Source organism: Staurois parvus, unplaced genomic scaffold (genome assembly GCF_062004578.1).
Source record: "Staurois parvus isolate SC_StPar_1 unplaced genomic scaffold, SC_StPar_1.0 ptg000066l, whole genome shotgun sequence".
Lineage (NCBI taxonomy): Eukaryota > Metazoa > Chordata > Amphibia > Anura > Ranidae > Staurois > Staurois parvus.
In genome coordinates this window covers 11528407-11545589 of record NW_028317862.1, presented here as the reverse complement: position 1 = coordinate 11545589, position 17183 = coordinate 11528407, and the positions used below count along the sequence as shown (strand labels likewise).

The 17183-nt window shown below is 42.2% G+C and overlaps 1 protein-coding gene across 4 annotated transcripts in view; it reads left to right on the top strand.

The window, feature by feature from the left end:
* The window catches only part of EVI5 (ecotropic viral integration site 5), a 263815-nt gene that overhangs the window by 184941 nt on the left and 61691 nt on the right, over positions 1-17183 (top strand). For all 4 annotated transcript variants that reach the window (XM_089668945.1, XM_089668944.1, XM_089668943.1 and 1 more), the window contains one exon: positions 715-810. In XM_089668945.1, the coding sequence (XP_089525071.1) occupies positions 715-810 (96 nt within the window). The remainder of the gene's footprint in view (positions 1-714; positions 811-17183) is intronic.

Here is a 17183-nt window from a genome sequence, read left to right as displayed (position 1 = left end):
CTGTATTCCTTAAACTCCAAGAAGAGGATTTAACGGTGCCTAGAAGCACCATGGTGGTGCTTGTTTATGCTTGTGTAGATAATAGTTCTCCATCTTGCTTGTATAGACAATGGTACTCTCTCAAGCCTATGTAGATATTGGCACTGGTAGATCTTGGTAATAGTGAACTGAATATGCTCTCCAGACCCCCAAATATATCTGCACTAAACGCCTGACCGGTGCATGTTAAAATCATCTTTTTATTTAAGTATGCTTAATGGACATTCTTTAAAGAAAAATTAGGTCACATGCAATTTATTTTTCTTTTGCTAAACGCTTAAGGTTTACTTTTTTTCTTTCGTATTTGTGCTATCTATGGAATAAGTGTACAACTGGATCAAAATCAGGTCTGTTTCTAAAAGCAGTCAAAGCTCAGACACATTTTGTTTGCTATAGACCTGGCAGGTATGTGCACCAGAAAATGACTGTTTACCCAGGACACCTGCTTCAGTTCTCCATATTTAAGGTGACCTCTATTGGAAACATTTTGTTATCAACTCCCCCTAAGTGTTTGTTCTCCAAACCAGCATGTGTGCATTTAAATAATTAAAATTTCATAGGTCTGCTGTTTGTATGACTTAGTATTAAAACACGGTACTTATTCAATATATTTTGTGCCAATTTTTATAAATTGCCTGCCTTGTATATTTCTATTTTATTTTCTATATTCTGCAGAACAAAGAAGAAGTTATGGCAGTAAGACTTCGAGAAGCAGATACTATTGCAGCTGTGGCTGAACTCCAGCAACATATAGCAGAGCTAGAGATTCAGGTAATTCTGTTGTCTGTACAAATATGCTCTGTTGTGTTTTCTTAGGATTCAAAATACTATGCAACTCCTGAGGCACTTGAAGGTTTTCATAGTTTTTTGGAGTAAAAATTGTAGACCGCTCACATTCCAGACCCATATTCACCAGATATAACAATAAAACAATGTTCGACTTTACTGGCATTGAAAAGGAATACACACACTGCACAAAGTTTATATAATTACAAAAAGTATAGAGTAAAACCGCCGTAGACAGATCAAAAGACCATAGCATAAAATCAAGGTTGCTCAGTACTAATTTGAAGCATTTCCAACTGCTGACTCACTCTACTACAAAGCAGTAGTATATCTGTATACCAAAATTTGCTGTGTAATGTATGAAGCAGTCAGTTGTGGTTGTGAGTCCTCGTGGGCTAACACGATTCTCTTATTTTGCCTCCTCTGGCCACATAAAAATTCAGCAGAGGTTACTATATAAAACTACAAAAGAGAAAATATACAGACAATAGATGCACAATATGCATAGAACACATTTCTACATGAAATTAGAGTTAGGGATACAACATTGAAGTTGTTCTAAATTTCTAAGTTGGGCAGCGCCTTGTTTGAGTAGGTATCCACAATACAGGTGGTCCCCCTGGGCAGGCACTGGGGCGCATAGGAGGGAAGGTGTCTGGCAATTGACAATAGAACTTGTTTTATAATAGGAAAATATATGTTCAAAATGCTATAAAACATAATATTCCATACATTGACACATTAATGAATTCAAAGTGTGTGCTTACTAGATATTCAAATCTGTACCACCAACAGGGCCAACTCATTTGCAACTTGACACAAAGGTGTAGCATCAAGAGGAATGTACCTCAACATAGCCATGTAGAATAACAGTTACACAGATTTTGTATCATATATTTTACTTCTGAATGCCATAGTGCGGGGCTATAAAATGCATCACACAATGCTTCTCTGTACTGACCTCGTGCAATCCATTTAACTCCCTAATCTGTGAGTCCTCATGGGCCTATAATAAACCTTTCAAGTTAGTCTAAAATATTTTCTGATCCTGTGTTAAATTCAATATGGTGTTTTATATTTTTGAAGCACATCTGTCTTGTACAGATTGATCGTCTCATTTTTGCATAGCTCAAGCCTTCACTGCAGTAGATCAGAATGAAACCTTGCATTTGACCACTACTCTATTCATAGATTTCTTTGTGGTTTTATTCTCGTTCATTTCTTCACTGTGGGTTTTTTCTTGCTTCATAAATGTGTTCAATTTAGGTGTGGGGGGGAAATGTATGTATGTGTGTATGTATGTATAAATAAAGCTAGCTATATGGGTTCATGAACCCTATTTAGCTGTACACAGTGCAGTAAGCCCCACCTTCCACGGTCTAACCCCAGCCACTTCTGGTATCACTAAGCCTAATTTTTTTTAAGAGTCTTTTACCAGGTATTTGTCTGCTAGTGTTCGTCAGTCTAGATCTGGATTAAAAAGACCCTTAAAAAGACCCTGTCACTAGATCTCACTTTTTAAATGAAAACCATGCAGCAGTAGAGGACAACACACACATGTCTTCACCACATTGTGACCATTGTAACTTGTAGGAATCTGACAACTTCCTGGAAATGATCAAACAGAAGAAAAGGCACTGCTCACCAACCTAGTGCATTAGTATGAATGTGGCCTCAACCAGCCCCACTCCCCTGGCTGGAGGAGCTCTGGCTGAAGCCACATTCATCTACATACTAATGCAGTGGGTTGGTGAATGGCGCCTTTTCTTCTCTTTGATAATGCTCTTACCACTCTGAGGGGTGCACTGACCCCAATGTTTTGTCTAAATGTCTTTATAATTTACAGACGTAAAGTACAGAAGATGTCCCATATATAAAAATTACAATACACTGATTATATACCGCATATACCCTATGAATGACTAAAATACTGATAGTGTATTCTGATGCTTCCAAAAATGTCTGGTAAATGCACTCCATAATTTAGCCTTAATAGGAGAATTCTGTGAGTGATGAGAAGTAGAATGTGTTGGCGATAGCCAAGTGGTTGCTTGCACAATCCTCCTCTTTGTTTTTTTGAAAAATAGAATATCCTGCCATTCTTTTACACCTATACCATCAGATAAGGTCAAGCTGTTCATGGTATAGGAACTGTGTATTTCCATTTTTTTTGCACATTTGTTTGCTAGATATAAAATTTAATTTAGCAAGCAAGGCACCATAAGGTGTCAGAACGTATCTTTATTGTAGCAGCCTGGCTTTTCAGATTATTATAAATGCAAACTCCTGCGCCACAGAATATCCCCCAAACAAAGGTATGAACTGCTGCTGTGCACTAGTGCAAAACACCAAATAATATAAACCACAATAATCAGCGCAAAACAATACCCAAAACAAATTAATTACATGATAAATAAAAATAAAAAATTATATGTTAAATTAAAAGTGTCCAAAAAAATTATTTGAACAAAATTAAAAGTCCTTTTTCCCACATTCCAGAGTGCTTCAACAGACAAATATTTTCCTGCTATGATATGTGCTCCCACCATCCACAAGTGCTGTATCCAACATAAACTGCACTCACCAGATATTGGTGAATAGTAGGACTTTTAGGGATCCTACACCCCCTCTACAGTCTCCAGGCCTCCATTCCACCATACAGGGCTTAGATGATCCTTCCACTCACTTCCTGATACAGCCTTCCAAACCAGCTCCACAGTTGTGCAAAAGGAAAAAAGTGTATATAGTGTAATATTGCTAATGACCATATATCATTAATTAATAATACCAGGCCACTCACATTTCACAAGTTCCATAAAAGCATTATTTATTCGCCTCCACTGGCCAAACAGAATAAGCATTACATCCAGGGACAGCTCCAGAAACCTCACAGCTTGAATTGCAGAGGATGACAGTATGTGTATCAACCAGATCAAAACATGGCCGTTTGGAACGCACCACTCGGCCGGAAGTTGCACAAGACGTTCAGACGGCAGATTTTGGCTTTTCAGATTGCCACTGAAATTCTTAGAAGTTCATATGCAGGTTACAGCTTTGTGAAAGTTGCTATTTACATTCTTCTTAACTTGTGACAAATGACATTCGCTTCTGCCAGGCTAAAGCCTGGTACACACTATGTATTTTTGTGTCAGACAACTGTACACATAGGCTAGAGATTAGCCAGATTCTACTGTACCGGCTGATTTCTGCAGAAATTCTGCTTATGTGTATTGGGCTTAAAGATTTCTCAGCAGCTGACCTGTTCAAGAGGAAGTGTAGTATCTATTCTCTCTACACCCAAAAGTTCAGACTTTTCAGTGATACTTTCCTTAGGGAAACCTGAGGTTTACATTGCTGACTTCTCATTCTGCAAATGCTAGCTGTCTGGCAGTCATGCTGAACATATTGCTTCAGTATTTGAAATCTTCATTCCAGAACACATATGCAGACAAGGGCTTTTGACTTTTCTCTGGTTACTAATCTGCATACCTATTACAGGTCATTGACTGAGACACGACAGTCAGGAAATTAACAATGGCAACCTCCATATTTCTATCTGGAAAGAGACGAGAGGTCAGGGACAACACCACTAAGACTATTCACCTCATATCTTAATCCAGCTACATAACCTGAAAGCGTTCCTTATCTCCTTCAATGCCGAGATTGGGTCAATTGTTGATTTTTTTTTTTAGGTCTCGCCCTGGAACAGTTCTGAGGAGGTCGTGTTTTTGCCACCAAAGTATTGTCCCTTTATTCTCAACCCAGTGCGTCCATGCTGGTGAATGGCTCCCCTTTCAAACCGTTCGCCATCTTGAGCGACACGAGGCAGGGCTGTTCTCCTTTCCCTTTTACCTTTTGTTATAGTCCTAGGACCACCAAACATAGTGCTTTATCCTTTAAAGACTATTTATTATTAAAAACCACTTACCGTATAGCACTCACATTTCATAGGTGCCTCTGTGCACCACACTATGTACAGTGCAATTCCAACATGAACCATCGGACTAAAACATAGCTGTCACCGGTGTGTAATTACCATACAATCTCATGTTCTGAGTGTTGATGTCAGCAAGCCCCTCCCCTACACGTTATGCCACAGAATCACGTGGCTTCATCAGGAGGAAAATTATAATTTACATTAAAGTTAGGATTTTAATACGGTTATTGCATTTCACAATTGTTAACAAATTAACACTGCCACCTTCAGGCTTCATTGCCATCTGCAGGCTGAAGGCTTCATTGCCATCTGCAGGCTGAAGGCTTCATTGCCATCTGCAGGCTGAAGGCTTCATTGCCATCTGCAGGCTGAAGGCTTCATTGCCATCTGCAGGCTGAAGGCTTCATTGCCATCTGCAGGCTGAAGGCTTCATTGCCATCTGCAGGCTGAAGGCTTCATTGCCATCTGCAGGCTGAAGGCTTCATTGCCATCTGCAGGCTGAAGGCTTCATTGCCATCTGCAGGCTGAAGGCTTCATTGCCATCTGCAGGCTGAAGGCTTCATTGCCATCTGCAGGCTGAAGGCTTCATTGCCATCTGCAGGCTGAAGGCTTCATTGCCATCTGCAGGCTGAAGGCTTCATTGCCATCTGCAGGCTGAAGGCTTCATTGCCATCTGCAGGCTGAAGGCTTCATTGCCATCTGCAGGCTGAAGGCTTCATTGCCATCTGCAGGCTGAAGGCTTCATTGCCATCTGCAGGCTGAAGGCTTCATTGCCATCTGCAGGCTGAAGGCTTCATTGCCATTTGCAGGCTGAAGGCTTCATTGCCATCTGCAGGCTGAAGGCTTCATTGCCATCTGCAGGCTGAAGGCTTCATTGCCATCTGCAGGCTGAAGGCTTCATTGCCATCTGCAGGCTGAAGGCTTCATTGCCATCTGCAGGCTGAAGGCTTCATTGCCATCTGCAGGCTGAAGGCTTCATTGCCATCTGCAGGCTGAAGGCTTCATTGCCATCTGCAGGCTGAAGGCTTCATTGCCATCTGCAGGCTGAAGGCTTCATTGCCATCTGCAGGCTGAAGGCTTATTTTGTTATTGAAGCCTCTAACCTGCTTGTGATTGCTGTATCATTCTTGGTATAGTGATCATGTGATCTAGAATCCACTCTTATTGGGAGTGGGGATGGGAGCTGTCAGTGAGAGCTGGAATTGAGAGCTAGTAGCTGCAAATAACTCCAAGACTGTTCTAACTGTTGATGAGAAAAGGTATTTAGCAGTTTATATTTACTACAATAATTGCACTTCCATGTTCAGTGGGAGACCAGATATAGTGAATGCAGGGTCTTGGGTTTAGTAACACTTTAAAGAGGAACTTGCATTAATATTTAGGCATAGGGTTAAAGCGGTATTAAACCCAAAACCAAAAATGTGATAAAATGCAGCTGACCAATCACTAGCAGTGACTGCATACTTTTCCTTTTTTAGGCTTTTTTCCCCTCTGTTTTCACTTAGTGATCTGGCCAGCAACACATCTCCTGTAGTAGAGTACCTCCACTCTGGATGAATGAGCACAAAGGCATTTTTGGACAGCATCGTTGTCAGTCTCAGGGGTAGGGGAGTGTTGGATGGACTAGCAGAATTAGATACACTAATAAATGTAAGCACTGCAATTACGTAAATAAATATAAGCTTTTAAATTAATAAATAAAAGCTGATCATTGTAAAGCACCCTCAGTGGTATTTTGTCTCAACACACTACATTTGCAGAAGAACCTGTTCTGCTTAAGCGTCACTTCACTCTCTCAATCAACATGGAATATTTCTAATCCTTATGCTGCTAGCATTAGTGAATAGATAGGAAAGTATATCCTATTTAATTGTTTTAACCAATTTATTTATTTTTGCATTTCATTTACTTCCTGGTTTCCATGCCTAGGTAAATGATGTCCTACATCCCAGGAGGGGGAGGGGAGAGCGGGTTCTCTGCTCAGCCAGTGCGAATTCCCGGAAGTAACTGCTACATAAATCATCTGCCTTTACTCAAGATGGCCACTGCCAGAAAAGCTAGGGGGTGTTTTTCAAAATTAATTCTCAGCAAAATAAAGCATGGAGACAAGGATGGATTGAGAAATTTGTTTTGAATATTAGTTATATAGCATTTTTGGTTTGTTGTACTCAAATGCAGGGCATTTCCACTTAAAAAAACAAAAAACAAACAACTTACTGGCAGGATCACCACATGAAAATAAAAGAAAGAGAGCCTAAAAAGAAAACTAATACAGCCATCCCATCTAAGAATTTGTGAACTGCAATATATTAACTATTTGCTTTTGGGTTTGTTACTGCTTTGACTTTTCTGTGTGTTTGTATCTGTTTTCATACGCTTATTTTAGATTTACATGCCCATGGCCGTTTCAAAGACCAGTTTTGCTATGTTCTGACTTCTTCCTTTCACTTGATAATTATCAAGCTGGGCTTTGGGTTGTTTTTAACAAGTCCTTTGAAAGGTGTGATATTGCTTTTTAAACATGTTATAAGGAATTTATCTTTTCACCATCTCTTACCACTTGAATATATTCGATTTCCGGCTGCAAGAAACCATGAAATCTCAGATGAGTGTTCTGCTTTTTACAGCAAATATAGACTTCTCTGGAAATGTGCATTGCTTTGCAAGCTATATATCTGCTGTTTATAAAAGGATAGGCTTCTTTCCTATGCATTATGCAGTCTTGGCAGTGTTAGCCTTTTCTGATTAACAAATTCAATACCGGGCAATTTTACACCTTCCTGCCCAGGCCATTTTTCAGGTTTCAGCGCTCTCACATTTTGAATGACAATTGCGCAGTCATACAACATTGTACCCAAACTAAAATTTTATCATTTTCTTCACACAACTAGAGCTTTCTTTTGGTGGTATTTAATCACCGCTGGGGTTTTTATTTTTTGCTAAATTAACAAAAAAAAGACCAAAAATTTTGAAAAAAACATGTTTTTCTTTGTTATAAAAGTTTGCAAATAATTGTTCTTCATAAATTTAGGCCGAGATGTATTCTACTACATGTCTTTGGTGAAAATAACCCAAATTAGGATGTATTTTTTAGTTTGTAGGAATGTTATAGAGTTCACAATCTTTCTGAATATTGATCAATCCTGAAGTACAGACAGCCAATCTAATTTCTTGAGGTCCAAGAATGCCAGAATAGTACAGATATCCCCCAAATGACCCCTTTTTGCAGAGTAGACAGTCCGACGTACTTCATAAGAGGCATGGAGAGTTTTTTGAAGTTGTATTTTTTTTTGTCATTTTTCGGAAAATGAAAAAATAAAAAAAATTATTTTCACTATTTTGTTTTTTTTACATAATGTCGCCAGTGCAGTACAGTGTCATATAACTGGCATGGCAATGATCAGGGACACTGACTGATGACAGTGTGAAAAAAAATATATATATTTTTAATTTTTTTTAAAAAATTTTTATTTTAAATCTTTTATTACTTTTTTTTTCTTTTTTTTAAGATTTTTTTTTATTCATATTTCACGATGTCCAAAGCAGTACAATGTTACCATAGTAACATTGTACTACTTTGGGGAAGTGATCAGTATTTTTTTTTTTTACACAATTTGCTTATAGCAAATAATTACTTGTTGTGTTGAGGTTATGAATCCAATAGGCTTCACGACGGAGGAGGAGGTTGTCACGATCGCCTCCTCTCGCCGATTGACTGATGTGTTTGATGGTCATGCCCCTCAATTCATATACCTGGTGTCCTGCCGAAATAAAATGGACTGCTACGGGTTTGCTCAAATCAATGGGTTCACCTTTGGTACTCTTGACTAGAGCTGTCCTAATGTCACTCCTGTGTTTCTGAAATCTCCGCTTAAAGGGACTTTTTGTTTTGCCCACATAAACTAGTGAGCTTGGGCATTTCAGATTATAAACACAGTAATCGGTGTTACAGTTCAGGTAACCCTGTATCTGGTAACGTTTCCCACTGTGTGGATGTGTGAAATATTCCCCACAGATCAATGAGTTGCATACAATACAATTGTAACACATATAGCAACCTTGTCTTTCTGAGACCTTAAATACTGCCTTAGCGTATTTGGTCCTAGGGTCCGCTTGAACTAATAAGTCACGTAGGGATCTACCTTGCGTGTGCCTGGCTCGCATTCTCTGCTTAATTCATCCCAAAGGTGTTCTATCAGGGTGAGGTCAGGACTCTGTGTAGACCAGTCAAGTTCCTCCACCCCAAACATGCTCATCCATGTCTTTATGGACCTTGCTTTGTGCATTGGTGTGTAGTCATGTTGGGACAGGAAGGGCTGTTCCCACAAAGTTGGGAGCATGAAATTGTCCAAAATGTCTTGGTATGCTGACACCTTGAGAGTTCCTTTCACTGGAACTAAGGGGCCAAGCCCAACCCCTGAAAAACAACCTCACACCATAATCCTCCCTCCACCAAACTTTACACTTGGCACAATGCAGTCAGGCAAGTAGCGTTCTCCTGGCAACCACCAAACCCAGAAACATCCATCGGATTGCCAGACAGAGAAGCGTGATTCATCATTCCAGAGAACACGTCTCCACTGCTCTAGAGTCCAGTGGCGGTGTGCTTTACACCACTGCATCCGACGCTTTGCATTGCACTTGGTGATGTAAGACTTGGATGCAGCTGCTTGACCATAGACACCCGTTCCATGAAGTTCTCTGCGCACTGTAGTGGTAATCTGAAAGCGACAGAAAAATTGGATGTCTTTAGCTATTGACTCTGCAGACAGTTGGTGTTTTTTGAGCACTTGTTCACTGAGCTCCTGAGAGCAACCCATTCTTTCACAAATGTTTGTAGAAGCAATCTGCATGCCTAGGTGGTTGATTTTATACACCTGTGGGGCCATGGAGGTGATTGGAACAGCAATGATTCAATCCAATGATTTGGAGGGGTGTCCCAATACTTCTGTCATTATAGCGTGTGTATATATGTATATATGTGCGTGTGTGTGTGTGTGTATATATATATGTGTGTGTATGTATGTATGTGTATATATATATTATTTATTTATTTATTTATTATTTATTTATCGAGTTTATATAGCGCCAAAGGGTTTGCTCAGCGCTGTACAATAGAGGGGGGACAATACATGAAACAGTACAGTAACATCAAACAGCACACAAGGGGTAAGAGGGCCCTACTCTTTCGAGCTTACAATCTAGGAGGGAGGGGGTAGAGGTACAGGAGGAAATGGCTGTGGGGGATGGAGTGGAAGGAGGAGGGAAGGGCAGCGGCTGTTAGGTGAGGGTGGGGTAGGCTTCCCTGAAGAGGTGGGTTTTCAGGGAGCGCCTGAAGGTGAGGAGGGAAGGTGACAGTCTGATGGGTTGGGGTAGTGAGTTCCAGAGGATGGGGGAGGACCTGGAGAAGTCTTGCAGACGTGCGTGTGAGGAGGAGACCAGGGAGCAAGATAGAAGGAGGTCCTGTGAAGAGCGAAGGGTACGGGTAGGGTGGTATCTGGGAATCAGGTCGGTGAGGTAGTTAGGGGCAGTGTTGTGAATGGCTTTATAGGTCAGAGTGAGCAGTTTGAATTTAATGCGTTGGGCAATGGGGAGCCAGTGGAGGGAGAGGCAGAGGGGGGTGGCAGAGGTGGAGCGGCTGGTGAGGTGGATGAGTCTGGCAGCTGAGTTCAGGATGGTCTGAAGCGGGGTGAGTTTGCACTGGGGTAGGCCGGTGAGGAGGGAGTTGCAGTAGTCAAGGCGTGAGATAATCAGGGAGTGAACGAGTAGTTTAGTGGTGTCTGGGGTAAGGAAGGAGCGTATCTTGGAGATGTTCCGGAGGTGGAGCCTGCATGAGTTTGTGAGAGATTTGATATGAGGTTGAAAGGAAAGGTTTGAGTCCAGAATGACGCCAAGGACCTTGGCTTGCGGGGCGGGATTGATGGTGGTGTTGTTGGTAGTGATGGAAAGGATGGGGGGGGGGGCACGGGAAGGGGGAAAGACGAGAAGCTCGGTTTTGGAGAGGTTGAGTTTGAGGAAATGGAGCGACATCCAGTCAGAGATGTCGTTTAGGAGGTGAGTGATGCGGGCGGAGAATGTGGGGGTGAGGTGAGGGGTGGATAGGTAGATTTGAGTATCATCAGCATAGAGGTGGTAGTTGAAGCCGTGGGAGTGTATGAGTTTGCCAAGGGAGGAGGTGTAGATGGAGAAGAGAAGGGGTCCAAGGACAGAGCCCTGGGGGACCCCAACAGAGAGGGGGAGGGAAGAGGAGGTGGCGCCGTTGTAGCAAACGCTGAAGGAGCGTTGGGATAGGTAGGAGGAGAACCAGGAGAGAGCGGTGTCTCTGATGCCAAGGGAGAGTAGTTTATTAAGGAGGAGGGGGTGGTCGACTGTGTCAAAGGCCGCAGAGAGGTCTAGGAGAAGGAGGACAGAGTAGTCGCCTTTGGCTTTGGCGGTTAGTAGATCGTTGGTGATTTTGAGGAGGGCAGTTTCGGTGGAGTGTAGGGGACGGAAGCCGGACTGTAGTGGGTCAAGGAGGTTGTTGTCAGTTAGGTGGGCGCTTAGGCGATCGTAGACCAAGCGCTCAAGGAGCTTGGACGTGAGTGGCAGTAGGGAAATTGGTCTGAGGTTGTTGAGGTCAGTGGAGTCCAGGGAGGGCTTTTTGAGTATGGGGGTGATGTGCGCATGTTTTAGGGGGGAGGGGAAGACGCCAGTAGCGAGGGAGAGATTGAAGATGTGGGTAAGGGAGCGGATGAGGGAAGAGGGGGGTGACCGGAGGAGTTGAGAGGGGATAGGGTCCAGGGGGCAGGTAGTGAGGCGGGCTTCTGAGAAGACTCTGGTGACTTCCTCAGTGGTAGTAGGGCTGAAGGAGTGCAGTGATGGGGGGGTTACGGTAGGCAGGGCCTTGGGTGTGGTGGGGGGCAGTGCCGTTGCAAGGTCAGAGGAGGGGAGAGATGAGAGGGTGATGGAAGGGGGGAGGCTAGATGGGGAGGTAGACTGCAAGTTGACTATGTCCTTGCGGATTGCGTCAATCTTGCTATGGAGATGAGTGGCAATCTCGTGGGCGGTAAGTGAGGTACTGAGTGGAGGAGGGGGGGGAGAGAGCAGGGAGTTGAAGGTGGAGAAGAGTCGGCGAGGGCGGTTAGAGAGGGTGTTGATCAGGTCAACGAAGTAGGCCTGCTTGGCGGCGTGGAGGGAGGAGGTGTAGGTGAGGAAGGCAGATTTGTAGAGGGAGAATGCATGAGGGGACCTGGTTTTGCGCCATAGTCTCTCCAGCGCACGACTGCGACGTTTGAGGCATTTAGTGTGGTCGTTCTGCCATGGTTGGAGCGGTCTGGGTTTGATGTTGCGTGTGGTTAGGGGTGCCAGAGAGTCTAGGGTGGCTGATAGTGAGTCGTTGTACGCGGTGGTGGCTAGGTCAGGACATGACAGTGGAAGGATGCGGTCGTGCAAGCGGTCGGCAGCCGAGTGGAGGGGGGCCGGGTGCAGGTTGCGGAGGTTGCGGCTGGTGATGGTTTGGCGCACTGGGGGGGGGGAGTTAGGGGAAGGGGAGATGGAGAACGTGAGGAGGTGGTGGTCGGAGAGAGGGAAGGGGGTGTTAGTGAAGTGGTTAAGGGTACAGAGGTGGGAGAAGACGAGGTCCAGGGTGTTCCCATTGATGTGGGTGGAGGATTGAGTGTGTTGTGTGAGCGCGAAGGAGGTGGTTAAGTGGAGGAGTCGAGAGGTAGCTGGGGTGTTGTCGTTGATGGGGATGTTGAAGTCCCCGAGGATGATGGTCGGTAGTTCAGAGGAGAGGAAGAAGGGAAGCCAGGCGGCGAAGTCATCCAGGAAGCGGGCTATGGATCCGGGGGGCCTGTAGATCACTGCGATCCTTAAGGGGGTGGGTGAGAAGAGCCGGATGCAGTGAGCCTCGAAGGAGGAGAAGGTTAGGGAGGGGGGGTTAGGGAGGACCTGGAAGGTGCTCAGCGGTGATAGGAGCAGGATATATATATATATATATATATATATATATATATATGCCACATACTGTGGCATATATATATATATATATATATATATATATATATATATATCTCTTATTAATGTTTTATGGATTCCAGCCAGCAGATGGAGTTCTTTTCTTCGTTTATATATTAAGCTATTTCACCTTTTCAGCTGTGTTAGAAGAAACTAGTTGCTTTCAGAAATTGAGTGGCCATCAGAGCAGTGATTTGTTTTTTTATCAGATTTCTTAATAGCAAGCTGCTCTGCTGTATCTTTAGGCAACCACAGTGCTTTGGGAATTCTATGTCCTGTATTTTTTTTTTTTTTTTCTAAATAGTGATCAGCATTTTTTTTTTTTGTCATATAACCGTTTTAAAATGTACAAATGCAAAAAAAATTACTTGACCCAAAGCAAAAAGGGTCCATAGTTGCAGCAGCTGGCTGCAGTAATTTGCACATATAAGTGCCATGCATGACAAGGCACTTGACCTATGTACAGTGCATTGCAGTGACAGTCATTGTGAATGGCAGTCAAGTGCACTTTACAGTAGACATCACCACTAGTGTTCATACTGTGGTGAGCTGTGTTGTTAAACAATAGTCATGTTCATTTTTTTGTCCATAGTGGTGAGTTGGTAGTCCATTCATTATGATTGGACTGTGTTAATTCACCACAACTGAAAACGTTACAGGAACTCCAGTTTTGTTAAGAAAAAAAAACATTCCCCCCTGGGTGATCAGTGTACATTAAAAGGGAATTTAACAAACTTTCTTGCAGATTTGTTTTCGGCTCTGCAGGAATAGCTCTTTGTAAGACTGTCTTGTACTTCTGAATGGGAGTGACTAATTCATTTTAATCAGGTGAAGCACTTTCTGTGTTCTGATGAGAAACATTGCAGTGTCTGTATCCTTTTAGAACTGGGTAACCCTTAGACTGGGTTCACACCTATGCAGTTTGTGGGTGATCCTTTTTCTGCAGTGCTTTTTGTGGTGCATTTTTGCACATGCGTTTTTGTCTTGTTTTTTATGTGTTTTGCGTTTTTTGGTTTTTGTTTTTTTCCCCCAACTTGTTGCTGGTCATCACATAGGACAAGGGGGCACTCCTTACGTTTTGGAGGAAAAGAAATTTTAATCTCCAAACACAGAAAGGTTTCTTCACAGTGAGAGCGTTGAAACTCCCTCAAGAGTTGGTTCTGGCCAGCTCAGTAGATTGCTTTAAAAAAGGCCTGGATTATTTCTTATATACACAGAATATAACTGGATACTAACATTTATAGGTAAAGTTGATCCACATAATATCCGATTTGCCTCTCGGGGGATCAGGAAGGATTTTTTTCCCCCTGCAGAAGCAAATTGGATCATGCTTTGCTGGGTTTTTTGCCTTCCTCTGGATCAACTGTGGTTGTAGGATTATAACTTTTTTTTTTTTTTTTAATGGTTGAACTGGCTGGACTTTTGTCTTTTTTTCAGCCAGACTAACTATGTAACTGTCAAACGCATCAAAGTGCTACATGCTTTTCTGCAGTGTTTCCATGGAAGTCTATAGAACCAAAATGCAACATTTTGCGTTTAAAAAAAGTCCCTGACCAGTTCCAAAAAACACACCGGGTGAAAACATGGAGATGTGAACCTGTCCCATAGGAAATCATGTTCAATGGACTGCTATGGGTTTTTGCAAAACGCAATGGAAACCGCATAGGTATGAACCTAGACTTAGAGATTCACTCACCAAAAATGAACATTTTTTTTGTGCAGCGGATGCCTAAAACCTGCTTGTATCTTAGCGCAGAGTTCTTCACACAGGAGGCGTTCTGTACACCAACACCTCCATGTTGTCATGTTCCATTGAATTTTACAGAAAATGACAGGGCTGTAGTTTAAAAAGAAAAGTAATGAACATTTTTTTTAAATTATTTTATTTTTTTCTACCACAACAGTGGCGTTACCCTTTTCAGAGCATTTACAGCCATTTTTTTTTTAGTCCCAATTCACAACTATGCATTCCAGACACTCAAATCATACATGTGGTGCCAGTTATTGTTAATGGAACCCCAAATCTGGCTAGGAACCTCAAGTTTTTTTGCACAACAAAATGCACATTAAAAAAGTTGTGCAAACTGGAACATGGCAGAATGCTCCATGAGCTATTTTGCCACATTTTTCACACATAGGGCAGCCCATTCAAGTGAGGGCAAAAGGGGCAAAAAAAAAGGGCATTAGCATTATGCATAGGTGTGAATAGGACGTATTGAGGGTAAAGCAGCAGTGCATTTTGCTTGGACCTTTTGTTAATGAGATAATAGGTCAAATTGGTTTAAGCATGCATTTCATTGTCAGTATGACTTGCAAGATTGTAAGGCAGCCAATACAGGATTCATTTTTTTCTTTTATGTTAAAAAAAAAAAAAAATTACCCAATTTTCCGATCCACACATTTGACATGGATGGGGAAATCCTCCCGCTGAGCTATTGTATTCAGATAGCGGGGAGATTTCCCCACAGTCAGAATACACTGATTAGTGCTCCTGGCTATGTCAACAGGTTGTGTGGATGGAATCAGTTTGAGATGCTTCTGAAATAATTCATTCACAGAGTTCATTGACAGGTACGTTGACCAGGTTCAAGCAGATTTTGAAATTCCATAGACTTGTATGGGAATATAAAATCTGCTTGAAGTGAACGAAAGACCCTTGGCACAGACTCTTACGACTACAGGTGCTAGTGTGTACAGTGCCTTGAAAAAGTATTCATGCCCCTTGAAATTTTCCACATTTTGTCACGTTACAGCCAAAAAAATTTAAATGTATTTTATTGTGATTTTATGTGATAGACCAACACAGTGACGCATAATTGTGGAAGGAAAATGATAAATGGGTTCCACAATTTTTTACAAATATCTTAATAGTGTGGCGTGCATTTGTATTCAGCCCCCTTTACTCTGATAGTCCTAACTAAAATCTAGTGGAACCAATTGCCTTCAGAAGTCACCTAATTAGTAAATAGTCCACCTGTGTGTAAATTAATCTCAGTATAAATACAGCTGTTCTGTGAAGCCCCCCTAGGTTTGTTAGAGAACATTAGTGAACAAACAGCATCATGAAGGCCAAGGACACACCACACTGGTCAGGGATAAAGCTGTGGACAAGTTTCAAGCAGGGTTAGGTTATAAAAGAAAAGAAAGCCCAACCTTTGAACATATCACAGAGCACTGTTTAATCCATCATCTGAAAATGGAAAGAGTATGGCACAACTGCAAACTTACTAAGACATGGCTGTCTACCGAAACTGACAGGCCGGGCAAGGAGAGCATTAATCTGAGAAGCAGCCAAGAGGCAAATGGTAACTCTGGAGATGCTGCAGAGATCCACAACTCAGGTGGGAGAATCTGTCCACAGGACAACTATTAGTAGAGCATTGCACAAATCTGGCATTAATGGAAGAGTGGCAAGAAGAAAAGCCATAAGCATTCCCGTTTGCAGTTTACGAAAAGCCATGTGGGGGACACAGCAAACATGGAAGAAGGTGCTCTGGTCAGATGAGACCAAAATTTAACTTTTTGGCCTAAAAGCAAACTGCTATGTGTGGCAGAAAACTAACACTGCACATCACCCTGAACACACCATCTCCACTGTAAAACATGGTGGTGGCAGCATCATGTTGGGGGGATGCTTTTCTTCAGCAGGGACAGGGAAGCTGGTCAGAGTTTTTTTGAAGATGGATGGAGCCAACTACAGGGCAGTCTTAGAAGAAAACTTGTTAGAATCTAAATCGAATTGAGAATCTGTGGCAAGAATTGAAAATTGCTGTTCAGACACTCTCCATCCAATCTGACAGAGCTTGAGCTATTTTGCAAAGGAGAATGGGCAAACATTTCACTCTAGATGTGCAAAGTAGAGACATCCCCAAAAAGACTTGCAGCTGTAATTGTAGAACCACCTTTCACTGCAAAGTATTGACTCAGGGGGGCTAAATACAAATGCACACCACACTTTCCAGATATTTATTTGTAAAACATTTTTAAAACCGTTTATCATTTTCCTTCCACTTCACAATTATGTGCCACTTTGTGTTGGTCCATCACATAAAATCCGAATAAAATACATTTATATTTTTGGTTGTAACATGACAAAATGTGGAAAATTTAAAGGGGTATAAATACTTTTTCAAGGCACTGTATATTATTGTTGGTTTGACCATAAGGTTCAGTAGTTGAAGACTGTTGGTGCTAGTGTGTATATTATTTAGTATCCCTGGCTGGGGATAGTACTGTTTCTGTGCTCTTTCAGACATTACTATGTATGGAAAAGGTCAAAATTCTATGTTGGTGTTTGTATAGATTGGGAAATGCAGTGATATATATTTCTGTGAGGGACAGAGAAAGTCCTGACTCTCCAGCTTATGTTGCCATCCACGGGAGGATTAGACACTGGCAAACAGAAAAATACTGTAGGTCAACCCTT